The sequence below is a fragment of the Choristoneura fumiferana genome, chromosome 17, assembly GCF_025370935.1.
Source record: "Choristoneura fumiferana chromosome 17, NRCan_CFum_1, whole genome shotgun sequence".
NCBI lineage: Eukaryota > Metazoa > Arthropoda > Insecta > Lepidoptera > Tortricidae > Choristoneura > Choristoneura fumiferana.
The window spans coordinates 4,046,236-4,061,477 of NC_133488.1; the positions used below are offsets into that span (position 1 = coordinate 4,046,236).

The 15,242-nt window shown below is 37.5% G+C and overlaps 1 protein-coding gene across 3 annotated transcripts; it reads left to right on the forward strand.

Moving 5' to 3' along the window:
- The first annotated feature begins 111 nt into the window (after positions 1 to 111).
- On the forward strand, positions 112 to 15,130 carry Pex14 (peroxisomal biogenesis factor 14). Of its 3 annotated transcripts, none has more exons than XM_074099896.1 (5): positions 112 to 347; positions 4,454 to 4,717; positions 5,171 to 5,382; positions 10,076 to 10,286; positions 10,861 to 15,130. In XM_074099896.1, the coding sequence occupies exons 1-4, from the start codon at positions 297 to 299 to the stop codon at positions 10,284 to 10,286; spliced, it is 738 nt and encodes a 245-aa protein (XP_073955997.1). In that variant the 5' UTR covers positions 112 to 296; the 3' UTR covers positions 10,861 to 15,130. The 3 variants fall into 3 exon arrangements, with proteins under 3 accessions (XP_073955997.1, XP_073955996.1, XP_073955998.1); XM_074099895.1 differs by having other exon boundaries at positions 113 to 347; positions 10,076 to 10,282; positions 10,861 to 15,129; XM_074099897.1 differs by lacking the exon at positions 112 to 347 and adding an exon at positions 4,070 to 4,089 and having other exon boundaries at positions 10,076 to 10,282.
- The last annotated feature ends 112 nt before the right edge of the window (positions 15,131 to 15,242 follow it).

Here is a 15,242-nt window from a genome sequence, read left to right on the forward strand (position 1 = left end):
GTATGTACATGTTGTTGTTGTTTTTTTAGAAAAATATGGCGCTGTCCATTGGAGGACATATGTACATGTTAAATACCTATCCGGATCTATCATTTTTCAAGGAAATACTGTCCTGTCAGGGCTGTCAGCTTCAGCTGTCAGTGTCATTCTATTGTTCAATATTTAATTGTGCAGGATTAGAAGCTATCCTTTTTTATTATTTACATTGCTTATTTCGATCCCGTATAGTAATTTAAAATAATATATTTAGTGCAGTGTTTTTAAAGTGCTCATTTAAAAACTTATAATTCAAGAAAATGTCTACTGAGGCGATAGCAAATACTGCATCCGAAGTCCGAGAGAATTTGGTAATTAGTTGACCTTTTCACTTTCACGGAATAAAATAGTTAACTCTTATCCTTTAGGCGCATGTAGACCTGTAATACATAATTAAGAATAGCTATAACATCAATAATTGATAATTTTCTTGATTGTAACTTTAAAACTTAACCATTTTGACCTTCGGTCTTATGCTTTTTATTTATCTTTTGTGTCGATTTATTAAACTCAAACCGAATAGGCCAAAATTTAGGCGAGTTCGGTAATCTACCTCTTACTCGTATCTGATATTAAGTCCATGTAATGAAATGAAAGTGTTCTTTGGCATTACGATTATTATTATTACACTTAGATGAATGATTGGTCTCGCGCGCTCGCTCGACTAGATACCGCCGGCGTACTTGTCAAATGCGGCAACAAATAGTACGCCGAAATCGGCGTACCTGAGCCCGAGGCGAGTCAGTCGCGTTGCAAACTGTGTGTAATGTGCATGTCCCGAACTTTTGTTAAATTTTGGTCATAAACCGAAGTAAAATGCCAGTTTTCGCAGTGAAACTGTTTAAAAATAATACTACAAGAAATAAAAAGGACACTGGGATCACATACCATCAGTAAATATCGTATAATTTCGAAATTACAAAATAAAATAACATGAACCCTAAACGCCATTCTGTGTTGCCGCGTACACAAGAATCCAATTCCCGTGGTTGAGATTTTAATAAATTGAATTTTATTGTTATCATCATTAAATGATGATAAATTTTAATAACTTATTTTATTTAAGTATCTAACGTAATTATTATATATACATAACCCAGTTCTATATTATTTAATCTTTGTGATATTATACACTGAAGGTGTATAAATTGTTACCCGACACTATTTAATTAAGGGGTGAATGTGTCTTAAAATTAAAAATGTTTTTCGTCTTCCCAGTCAAAAGCCCGATCAGCTGATTTACTTAGGTATTACGGGAAACGAAAAAATTTTTTTTTCGTATTTCTACCCATTTTCCTGAAATATTAACTTTTTACCCGACTGCCCGAAGGAGGGTTATGTTTTTCAAGCGTATGTATGTAAGTATGTATGTATGCATGTACCTATGTATGTATATTTTGTAAAAAAATATTTTTATTTTAGTCTTAATTAACCTGTACATTATATTAGGTTTAACTATAGGTGCAACGTGTTAAGTACGCAAAACTTCTTAGTTGGTGACTCAGTCCATGAATTTTCAGTAATAATTTGTAAATATTCATCATCATCATCCCAGCCTATATACGTCCCACTGCAGGGCACAGGCCTCCCCTCAGAATGAGAGGGTTTGGGCCATAGTTCCCACGCGGGCCCAGTGTGGATTGGGAACTTCACACACACCATTGAATTGCTTCGCAGGTTTGTGCAGGTTTCCTCACGATGTTTTCCTTCACCGCAAAGCTCGTGGTAAATTTCAAATGTAACTCCGCACATGAATTTCGAAAAACTCAGAGGTGCGAGCCGGGGTTTGAACCCACGACCCTCTGCTTGAGAGGCGATGGGTCAAACCACTAGGCCACCACGGCTTCATGTAAATATTGAATGTCCTTAAATATATATATTTTTTAATTAAAAGTGAGGCCTGATCATTGATATGCCTACATCATACCTATCATTTTTTTAAAGAAGAAACCTACGGCTAACCTATACACAAACATATTAATACATTCACTCTTAATTACTTCTTAATTTATAAGTATTTCCCATTATACATTTTGTAACCAGTAACTTAATAGACACAGAATAATTTATTTTCCCAATAATTCGGGTAACAGTGTAGCAGCTGGCAACACAATTCGTCATGCACACTAGCATCCTTGCAAATTGTCTGACACCGTTCTTACGCACACTACAATTTGAGTTGCCGCATTCACGAACGTTTGTTTTTAGTTACCGCGGTATCTAGTCGAGCGAGCGCGCGAGACCAATCATTCATCTAAGTTATTACACATAGACTTTAACCATCAAGCATTATATATTTCGTTCTAAATTTGAATTTAGACTTTTTTTTTAATGTTTATGATTCAAAGGCTCTAAGCCTGTTTAAAGCATAAATTAAATTTGCAATTATGGAGAATAAGATACCTTTAAATACAGATTTTACAGGTTTTGAGATATTAAATAGTTACAAATTAATAACATTTATATAAATTATCTTAATCAAACAAGAGGGCTATCAGTTAATTAGTTTCTTTTCAGCAAACACTGTGATAGGTTGCGAAATTAGCTTGCAAAAAAGTCAAAGATCATGTCACATTCGCATAGTTCAATTACCAAAACATTGTTTGAGTTCTATTAACATAATTATGCAAATTTGACGCCAATGCCATTGGATTTTCAGTCATTAACATTTTTCCAGTCACATTTTGGCAAACCAGTATTAGTACATTACTGTAGAGGCCATGAAGTAAGGGATTGATGGACGAGTTTGGGGTCAAATAATGTGAGGAAATATTTCATCCATCCATCCATCCATCCATCCATGCATCGTATTGCATCGCTGCAATGCTTACAGTATAGTGGTGGTTGGCTGTTTGTAATTTTTCCTTTGTCAGTTTAATGATAGTAAGCAAATTTAAAAAGTTAGAGCAGCGGACAAAAATGGATTATTATTATTATAATTATTATTATTATTTATAATGCACAGGCAGCTTATAGCTGATGCGTGCATATCATTGTTCACTTGTGTAATTGTCTTCAAAGTACTTATCAAGTCTGTTTTTAAAAGTATTCACTGAAGGTGCACTGATCACTGTCTCGGGCAAACTGTTCCACTGTTTCAAATTTCTTATAGCCTAGGCCAAGAAGTAATGTAGGGAGCCATCAATGAGAAACATCATGTCTCCATTTTGTCACATTAACACATCCATTCCGAGCATCCAAGCATGTTTGAGAAAAAAATATTTTTTGAATCAGTTCTTACTTTACGTCCATATCAATGAACTATATAAACAATTAAGTACTTTGGTAACCTGCAAAACCAATAAACATAAGAAAATAAATTATTTTCTACTAGCTATTACCTGCGACTCCGTCCGCATAGGATTCAATTTTCCCTATCCCGCGGAAACTGCAATTTTCCGGGATTAAAACTATCCTATATCCTTCCCCGGACCTCAAACTATCTGCATACCGAATTTCATTTCAATCGGTGCATTGGTTCACAAACAAATTAACAAACAAACAAACAGGCTTACAAACATTTGCATTTATAATATTATGGTGCGATTTTCTGCTACTTTGCAATAGTTAGCCTATGCAACGTATTCATGTATTTTTTCCACCTCTACACAGTAAGAATACACAAATGGCACAAACCCGACAATCACCACCACCACACTACACTCACACATTTTAAACTCAACCAGAGTTCTTCCTCAGAGCAACACAACCATTCACCATCTACCAGATGTTAGACTAACAAACCAAAACACTTAAATTTTTCATGGTAAAACCCCTAGTACCCACTTTACCTTTCTCAAACAAACTACCCACAAAAAATTTACAAACTATTTTATTTATTTACTACCTAGGCATCTGTATCTTTGTAATTATAACCATATGTTTCCAGTATTTTATAAATTAGCTTACATTCAGCATTATATGGCTTCAGGAATCCCTATCCTGCAGAAATTCGGCAAAATTCACTTTTATTCTTTTATTTTAAAATCATGGGAACATCTATGCAAAATTTTGCTGTTCTAAATCCGTGTGCAATAAGCTGAATATTAACATGTCAGTTTCCATTTATACTTATTTAGATCTAATCTAACTAAATGAATTATATTAGAAATATTTTGCCAACTGTCCATATTTCCATCATAAAATCTAAATTGCAATTTGCATTTGTTTGGGTAAAAATCAATTAATTATGCATTATCTATGTAAATTCCATTAAACTAATCATTATTAACACATTATCATCATGAGAAAACCTGCACAAACCTACGAAGCAATTCAATGGGGCGTGTGAAGTTCCCAATTCGCACTGGGCATGCGTGGGAACTAAAGCCCTATCATTTTGAGAGAAGGCCTGTCCCAGCAGTGGGAGGTATATATGCTGGGATGATGATGAATCATTACCTAAAATCTGTTTCAGATTCAAACAGCCGTGAACTTCCTAAAAAATCCAAATGTAAACCGATGCACGATGGAAAGTAAGGAACGGTTCCTCCGTGCCAAAGGTCTCACTGACTTAGAAATAGCAAAGGCCGTAGAGAAATGTGGTGATCTTCTAGATATGCCGTCAGTGACTTCGGAGCTCATGTTCTTCCAGCACACAAGACAATCATGGTTCAGAGATCATATTTTACCGCTGCTTATGTATGGAGGCTTTGCATATGGCTGCTATTGGTTATATAAGGTAAGGTGCTGAAATTATTTAACCTTAAGACAACACACACTGAATCAACGCTAGAGGGTTTACCTCGTCATCCCTTTTCAGAGTATCGCTTGAGAAAGAGACGGTGCGCTAAAACCGCTCGTATTTGATTTGCTTTGCGTTCTTAGCCAAACCTACGAGTTACGTTAAGTGGTCTCAGAGTGATCTTTTCTCAAGTTATAAAATATAAATCAATAAAGCAATTTAAATGAATTAAACCTTCCGATATTTCGATTTTTTTTCATCATTGACCGCTGAGAAAAGTACGTATCATCAGAAAGTTTGAGGTTTTATTTAATTAAAACATAAATTTAAAACAAAAAACTATCGATTTGTCGATAACATCGATAAAAAGCGGTGCTCTCTCCCTACAATCTTTCAATAGGCGCACGCATCATTCCAGGGTCCTGCTAATAACCCTTTTTTTATTCCCAGAACTGCATCCGCCACATTCTATTCGTGGAGGAGCCAAAACGTAAAACCACCGCGGAGTGCATAGACGAAGTGCGTAAATCTCTGGACATATTGAACGCGAGCGTGACGTCACTGCGGGGCGAGATGCAGGCGTCTGCGCAGAGCTCGGTGCGCACGCAACTTGACGCGCTGAAGGCTGATATAGCTTCCGTCAAAGGGATTTTGTTGAACAGGTGAGCGTTTTACGCCACGAATATGGAACCAGCTTCCTGGGACAGCTATTCCAGGAAACTGGGGATCCTCAAAAATGTACCTATCAGTCTCTCAAACTTATATAATAACTCATGTTGCGGGTGTCCATGGGCGGCGGATGATTGTTTTCTATCAAGTTCCACCTAATATATAAAAAAGTCATAGTGAACATAAGTGGTGCCATCATTATTACAACCCTTTACTGTATCGTAATTATAATCTTTTTCTACTCCTGTACTTTTATATATTATGATTTACTTAATCAAGAACAGTAATAATAAGAACATACATCACAAGATTCCGGAAAATTCTATATTGTCTATTCCCCTTACTTTCGATTCGTTCGTTCGGATAGGCTTACTTCATTCATATGGTTTTTATACATAACAAAAACTCCGTACATACTTTATGGCTACTAATATAAGTAAACAAAATACGAATTTTTTAAGCTCGGTAATCTGGCAAGTAAACGTCAATTAAAAACAAAAATTATCTTAGACAAATTTTGTAATTTTCATATTTCCCACTCGTTTGTTGTTGTTTACCTTTATTTACGTTTGCCTTACTGTATAATAAGGTATGAAAAATTTTACTCTTAACTTTGTATTTTATTTAATAAGTACCTACGTAGGCGTAGAAAAAGTATTGTGTGCTACGTTGTATAAATAAGTCAAAAAAAAGCTTTTGGCGTCTCTTACGATATTCGCTACGCTCACATCGTAATTGACGCCACTCACCTTTTTTCACCCCTATTATACAACTCTTGCATAAAATACTATTCTGGTAAGTGTGTAGCTCGTGTAAGAAGTCATCTTCATCATCATCATTTCTGACCTACGCTACGTCCCAATGCCGATTAATTCAAGGAGCGGAATTTCTCATAGCAAAAATCAAACATCAAAGGGATTGAACATAAGTTTTATCGACTATTCCAGTTATCGATGTTATCTGTGTGTTGTGTGTTATGTGTTACATTTGATCTCCATATTAAAATAAAATAAATCGCGTCAACGTCAGATATTATGGCAGCATGGTGTACGGTTGTGTCACTCTGAAGATGAGCTCTGGTTGCGTTCGAAACGCGTCAGTGTAGTGTGGTGGTGGTGATAGATGGGTTTGTATGATTTGTGTGTGTTCTTACTGTGTGAAGGTGGAGGAACTGCATGAACACGCATATTTTGCATAGGCTTAGCTATCGTAAGGTCGCGGGTGAGCAAGGAAATTCTTTTAGTTCATTGATATGGACCTCCGCAAAGTAACGCCTGATTCAATAAATTACTCGTGATACAGTTTCATGTGTAGGTAATATCACACATAAATTACGAAATACTCAGAGGTGTGAGCCCTGGTTCTAATCTACGATCCTCTGTGCTCAAAAGGGAGCGTTCAAGTATTACGTAACGCAATTTGGGGGGAGGGGGGTCTTGTAAAACGTTACGATGCGTTACAGGGGCGTGACTGATGCGTTCGAACAACGCGTTACGTCACAGTATTTTTTTTAACAAGCACATATTATAATGTCCTCAAAAGTGGGAAATTCGCATCATTCAGTTGTTGTTCTTAGCCTATAAATGCTCTCATGCTGAGTGCCATTGTAACTGTGGCAAAAAATGTCAACTTAATTCGGAAAACCGCTAAGGAAAAGCTAAAAAAAATCAATAGAAATGGTATTTTGGGTGTTACGTACGTAACGTTTAGGAAGGTGGAGGGGGGTACAGAATAATGTTACGGCGCGTTACATGGGGGGAGGGGGTCAAAAATCTCCAAAAAATGCGTTACGTATTATTTGAACGCTCCTAAAGGCAAATGAATGATAGTCGAAAGTGGTATTCGAGTCGAATCACTCGACCACTACGGCTTGTATTGTGAAGACGTCGAGTCGAGTTAAAATTACAATTAGCTTATTTGGTCTTTAATAATTATTATTGTTTCAATTATGATAAGACTCTGCAATTGAGGTTATCGGTAGGTACTCGAGAAGCTATAATAGCTTATCTGATGTAGGAAGTTAATTTAAGCGATTGATAAAGTCAATGACTTCACTGATTGTAAATAGGTTTTTGCAGTAAGTAGATACTTTTATTTAAAGGGCAACACACACAGAGAGCGGGCGCGGGTCGTGCGCGGGCCCGCGACGGGCGTATTTGCATGGCGGTATATGGACGCCTTCACACAGAACGCGGGCGCGGGCGCGGGTCGTGCGCGGGCCCGCGCCCGTCGCCCGTCGTCACAAACAGCGCGAGCCGAGCGCAGTGTTACCAACTCTCAAAAATATTTATCCCTAAAGCTTAAGTTAAAAACCCTAAAACTCGTTTTTAATGAAAATGTTTACTTTAAATTTGAATAAAAAGTGAAAAGTCTGAAGTTGAAGTAAAAAGCCGTGGTGGCCTAGTGGTTTGACCTATCGCCTCTCAAGCAGAGGGTCGTGGGTTCAAACCCCGGCTCGCACCTCTGAGTTTTTCGAAATTCATGTGCGGAATTACATTTGAAATTCACCACGGGCTTTGCGGTGAAGGAATACATCGTGAGGAAACCTCCACAAACCTGCGAAGCAATTCAATGGTTCGTGTGAAGTTCCCAATCCGCACTGGGCCCGCGTGGGAACTATGGCCCAAGCCCTCTTGATCTTGAAGAGGGCTTGTTCTGAGAGGAGGCCTGTGCCCAGCAGTGGGATGTATATAGGCTGGGATAGTGGTGGTGGTGGAAATTTGAATATTTCGCAAAAAAAATACTGAATCGAAAAATCGTCTTAGTAACCCCCTAATGCTTTTAATTTAAAAGACCCTACACTAAAGTAAGGGTTTTTTTTCTATGGGAGGTACCCAAAAAAAATTTTTTTTTAATTTTTCATTGTACCATTTTGTTGGGATAGTTTTCATAATAAGTATATCTATGTAAAATTACAGCTTTGAAGCATTGATAGTCCCTGAGCAAAGCCGCGGACGGACAGACAGACAGACATGGCGAAACTATAAGGGTTCCGTTTTTGCCATTTTGGCTACGGAACCCTAAAAACCGTATTCATGCGCAGTAGCTAGTTCATTTAGGCGAGAATAAAATTTATTTATTTTATTTTTTTAATTAATTGGTAGGTACTACAGAAAAATCTGTTATTTTTTCCATTGACTAGTATAAGCTTATTCCTGTCTATAAAAAAAAATCAGCCACTTAAAAATTTCATCCATCGCCCATCATTACATAAATTGGATTTAATTAAGTAAGTAGGTAAATAAAGTTTGACCTTGGTGCGCAAGCGCGTTTGTCGTTTTCCACATATATCTCGCGGCACTGTATAATTCTGTGTCGAGTTGACAAAAATGTATCTATTATTGGTTCTAGAACTGTTTTAATTTGTACTCCAAAAGTCGCCAGATACCTAAACCATTTCTGTCGTCAAAACTTTTTTGCGGTCGCTAAGATTTAAGCAAAAGTCGTCACTTCTAGGGACTAAGTCACTAAACTGGCAACATTGATAGCCGCCGCGGGCCCGTCGCGGGTCCGACCCGCTCTCTGTGTGAATACAACGAACCGCGCGGCTCACGCGGCGGACACGACCCGACCCGCGCACGCTTTCTGTGTGTGTTGCCCTTAAGATTGGTTTTTTGGAATCTTTTTGTATTTTTTATTTCAATTCCAAGGTCATCCCGTAAAACCTAAATTGAAAATACAAACTGAAATAAAGATGCACAGAAAAAACAAAAATAAGACCATCACTGGGAATCGAACCCAGGTCCTCGGTAATCCGTACCGCGTAGTAAGAAACAAACAAGCTGAGATATGAGGTGCATAGGGGAAATTCGTGTCGGTACCGTTGACCATCAGTGGTGTAGCGGTATAGCACGCGGTACGGATTACCGAGGACCTGGGTTCGATTCCCAGTGATGGTTTTGTTTTTCTGTGCATCTTTATTTCAGTTTGTATTTTCAATTTATACTTTTATTTATTTACTAGCTTGCTTTCGTGACTTCAAAAAGCTGATTTTTGCGATGTTAATAAAGATGCATTGGCAAGGCACGTCCATTGCCACTTGCCTGAGGGCTCCCTATTTTTACCCGACTGCCCGAAGGAGGGTTATGTTTTTCGAGCGTATGTATGTATGTAAGTATGTATGTATGTAAGTAAGTATGTGGGTATGTATGTCTATTTATTTGGTCCTCGCTGCAGCCTAAAAGGCTGGACGGATTGTAACATATGAGGTATCATTGGATTCGTCATGACTGTCGGAGTGACATAGGGTATATAATATTTCAATATGGCGTCTGCGAAAAAAAATATAGCAAAGGAATAAAAAAAAACTTTTGTATTGGAACAATATGGGAATCAAATGAAAGCTAATAATTAGCCCATTCTAAATATATACTGGTTATAATACTTTTAGTATACTATTTTCACAGAAATATCAAAAAAGTACAAAATAAACCACAACAAATAGTATTTTGTGTTTTTTATATGTACCATCTTAGGCCTCTAGGTTGGCAACGCATCTGCAATACCCCTGGTGTTGCAGATGTTTATGGGGGGTGGTGATCTCTTACCATCAGGAGACCCATTTGCTCGTTTGCCATCCAGTCAAATAAAAAAAAATAAAAAAACTTATAAGTGGATTTTAACAGCGCATTGATTTTTACTGTAATGCTGTAATTTTATATTAAAAAAAAATGTTTTTTTTTCCAGAAACCAATTCCCCTCCCTTAAAACCCGCTCGGACCCCCCTTCCATTCCGGCCTGGCAGCGGCAGTCCGAAGAGGCCACGTCCACTGAGGTCCCCGTCGAAGAAAAGAAACCCCACAGGAGTCGGAGCCAGCGGTCAGAGTCTGGAGGCTCCAACTCCAGCGAGGGGGAACAGGCAACGAAGAACAGTGACAGCAGCCTGGAGATCATGTGAGTGAGTGGATGTTTAGAAAAAGTTGAATTTTTACAAAAAATAATTGTCGATGTGGGGATGAAGACCGCCAAACTCAAGTGGGACTGGGCAGGACATGTCTGCCAGATGCAATCTGATCGCTGGGCCCAAATCTTGGGTAAAATAGTAGATTGTATTACAACAAGTGCATAAAACGCGTCATGTTACCCGAGATAATTTATATCCACCCAAGCCGCAAGCGAGGGTTGATAGTTAAGTCAAGGGTAAAATGAGCTTTGCTTTTCATTTAAATAGCGAGGAAATTGCAAAGAAATGTTCATCAATTAACAAACTTTTATTTTTCATGTTTTTCTATTTCTATCTTAGCAGTATTACTATTTCCTTGTTTTATTAATTTAGTAATATATGTGTAGATGTAATAGGTACGGATTATAAAAAAAAACTGAAATCTTTTTTTACAGTTTTAGTGCATTATTGCCTTAGTCTTCGACAAAAATTTTACTTATTACATTAAACCATAAAAAGTCATTTTATGCAGACGACATCCAGCATACGAGTATGAGCATAAGTGAAAATGTTTTTTTTTTTATTTCAGCACATAAACACCGACGCCACTGTACCAACCGATCTAGTCTTCGGTCCTATCAACCATCGGTCACCTGACAAATATAAAAAAATAAAATAAAAAACAATCCATATAAATTCATAGGTTTTTTTATTCATGTTGTGATTGGGCTATTATGGTTAAGTAGCTGTAGGTCGTGTAATAATTAAATAGACCTGGCGCAAAGCGACAAGTAACAATACTATTTTTCTTTCGGGGATGTTTGACACCTGAAAACTGTTTTTTTTTATAAACTGTCAAAAAGATGAGGAATGGTCCTCATAGATTTTGTATGGCAATAATGAGCTGTGAACCGAGGATGTCACTAACTTGCTAACTTTCTTTCAAAGCTAACTACTAAAAATCTAATTTGGTTGCCAGGACTAAAATAAAGTTTTTTTTAAGAGTTGTGACTTGGAATTGAGTTAATGGTGTCAATTTACCTTAGTCCCCTAGTGCCTTTGAAATATTAAAAAAAATTGACAATGTGGCACTGGCACTTAATTTTTAGGAATAAAATTTTATTGTTACTTGATGTAGTTGTGAAACGGGCCTTAGATATTGGGTAAATAAATAATTGTGAAGTGCGCTGCAAGTGGCGTTCGATCGCTATTGGTCGAAAGCGAGCTGCTTAGCGTTGATTGGTGTAACGTCCCAGCTTACGATGTGTACACGGGGGCTACTACGAAATTCGAAAATCGAAGTTCGTGTCGTTCCGTCCCTCTCACTTCCGTAAATAATATAAGCGTCAGCAGGACGGCTAGATACGAAGTTCGAATTTTGCATTTCGTAGTATAGTATAGGGTACGGTCAGTAAATTTTGTGCACTTCGTAAGTCTTTAGTTCCCCGATACCAAATAGACTTGCTTGTTATTAATTTTTTAAATGATTTAATTATATTGAATTGCATAGTCTAGGGACTGTAGTGGGGATTTATTATAGTTTTTTTTATCAATTGGATTTTTAAAAAGACACTGGTTTTATTGTAGTATAGACATTTTTTAATTAAAAAGCGTGTAAAGACCCATTTACACATACTTGGCAGAAATGAGAGTGTAAAACTGTAACATTATATTCCTTTTGTCATGCTGTAATGGTTCAAACTTTTAATATTAGGCCTGCTGTCCACCGTACCGTACGTATTACGCGGCCCAAATGACTGCTGTACTCGTAAATCGTACACTATAAAAAATATTTTGTATTAAAATACTCTTATGTTGTAGAATAGCCGTTGCCTGCGACTCCGTCCGCGAAGAATTCGTTTATCGCTATCCCGCGGGAACTGCAATTGTCCGGGATAAAACCTATCCCATAGGTTTTATCTAGGTTATATTCGGTATACAAATAGTTGTCCTTGTTATTTGTATACCGAAATTCATCTTATTCGGTTCAGCGATTAAGACGTGATAAGGCAACAAACAAACACACAGACTTACAAACTTTCGCATTTATAATATTAATAGGATACACTATCTGGGATATGAAATGTTAACTTATTTTTTTTAATTTTTAAATAACTACTCATTAAATTCTTTCAACGTCACGCCCGCTCCGTTGCCCGTTTAAGGATGATTTAATACAAATACAAAATCATTTATTTGTTCAACACAGGTAATTACAGTACAGAATACATGACGTAATAAAAAAAGAATTGGTGCTCTATGTTGCGCCGCAAGGCATACAAATTGTAGACTTAGGGGCTGTTTCACCATCCATTGATTAGTGTTAACTGACGGTTATATGTAATGCCGTCTCCGTCTATTCGAACAAAACAAACAGAGACGGCATCACATTTAACCGTCAGTTAACACTAATCAATGGATGGTGAAACAGCCCCTAAGTCAATGAAGCTCCCACATAAATGTATGGCAACCTTGCTTTAACTAATTAATAATTATATTCATTTAAATTTTCTTAAATAAATAAGCATATGATTCAGATCCCAGATAGTGTATCTATGATGTAAGACTATTTTGAACACAAAATAATTCGTAGTTTACAAGTTACGAGTCCAGCCGTCCTTCGGCCCGCGTATTACGTACGATACTACCTTTTGAACGCCACAGTCGGAAACAGACGACAGCTGAGAATCGTGCCATAAGCGCCACGTCGGCATTTCGTGGCTCCTATGACACGATTTTCAGCAATTTATTTTCGTGCGTTGCCGACTGTGGCGCTCAAAAGGTTACAATGTGCACACAATAGTGACGATGCCGTGGAATACGGGGTTAGTGGACAGTGGGCCTTATCAGGACGGCTGTAGCGTCTTGCCATTTGTCATAATATCTGTGTATGTGTAAAATGATCTATTGGAAATGATGTATTTATATTATGTATGTTAAAATTTACCCTTTACTGTAAAAAATAATGAAACAAACACAATTGACAAACGTTGAGATAACGTACAAAGGAGAACTTATCCTTTTAAGGGAGCACTGCCAGTTAACTTTTGAGTGGATGAGAGGAGAATGACAAGTACCTACCTAATGTTTGTTTTAAATGACAGTGATAAATTATACAAGTATTCGTTTGATTTATATTTATAACGATAGAATAATATTATGCATATTTTGTATCGCGTTTACGTCTTAAGTTTGTTTTTTTAAAGACATTGTTTTTGCTAAAAACAAATTAGGTATAAACTGCAAATGAATTTTTAGATGAACACCTTGTTTAAATTGGAATAAAATTATTTGTTAGGAAACCTGAGCTTATGAATAATTCTTAACAAACCCCTTATTCATTACCTATTATGTTGATAAAATGCTTAACATTACTTCGTCTCTATCTTTCTGCATGAAAAAACATGTCGTACAGACATAGCTGTCTTGCACGTGTGGTAGCGGTGCTAGTTCATTGATAGAACTAGGTGAGTGAGAAATGTGAAATTTTAAGATAAAATCTTGCTTAAATTTCTTTAAATGTTAACTTTTATCGGTTCTCTTATCTCGATATAATTATTCCAAAGGTTATTTTGTGTTTAACCTTTTCGCCGCCTCGTCAAATACAAAAGACATCACCCATACGCCAAGCTTCTATATTGCAGTGTCTAAAATTGAACCTTAACACAATTGAACGAAGGTTTGGCGTGGAACCTGCGGTGCGTATATATGAGTCGTTGGCGTCGAAAAGGTTAAAATTGCATATTGACGTGATAAAAGTGCGATAAATACAATCGAATCAATCGTGTGAACAAAGTTTTATTTGCTGTGCTGTCCGATCTATTTGAATGTCGAACTTAATAGGCCAGATAAACTATACTGAGCGGCAAATCATCTGGCCCTGAAATGTATGCAGGAATAGGTAATTTTGTATGTAGTTTGGGCCAAATTTTGTACCGCTGAGTACATTAGTTCGTTAGTTAGATTAAGGGGCTGTTTCACCATCCATTAATTAGTGTAAACTGGCGGTTAGGTGTGATGCCGTCTCTATTTGTTTTTCGAGACGGCATCACATTTAACCGTCGGTTAACGCTAATCAATGGATGGTGAAACAGCCCCTAAATCAAAAAAACATTCGATATGTATTTTTTCTTTTGTCAAAAATTACAAAGATAGTAGCCAGTTAAATTCAGTGTGAGACGTTACACACCGAGGTAATTTTTTCTTTTTGATAACCTAACGGATTAAGTACCTACCTATATTTTGTACCCAGGACAAACTATTTTTTTGATGTTTGAGAACTTTTGACTCTAAATTATATCCCATGTGTGTTTAAATTGCTTTTATGTATTTTCAATCGAATTTGCTTATTGTTGAGTTTCAGTATTAGATTTGAAAGCTGAATGAAGACCTCCCATTCCAAATAATGTTGTCTAATATTTTAGTGATAAATAAACCAATGATGATACTGATGCGAGGGTTTTTTTTAATTTGTTTTAAGGGCTATATTTCACCGGGACACCAACAAAATGGGTATAGGGTATCTCACCCGGTGTCCTTGGTTGCGCAAAGCTGCACACATTTTGTTGGTGGCAGCGGCTGGTTGCGTCGCCATTTTGTCCCGATGAAATATAGCCCTAAGGGTATACGCTAGCTGGCGCGGGTGCACGGAGCGGGCGCACGCCTGCGGGTGCGGGTGCAGCAGGGCTACTACGAAACTCGTAACTCGAAGTTGGTGTCGTGCGGTCCCTCTGACACTTATGCTATTTATACGAGAGCGAGATGGACGGCACGATACGAACTTCGAGTTTCGTAGTAGCCCTGCAGGTACAACCCGTCGCACGCGACGCGCGCAGTTAGCGCTACTCATAATTGTTCAACAGGCGTCCACCCGCTGTGTGCCAACCGCGTCAGCTAGCGTAGGCCCTAATGAGGGCTATCGCGTATGAATTCGCCACTAGAGGCGCTAGTGTAGCGTGAGGTCTTCTCATA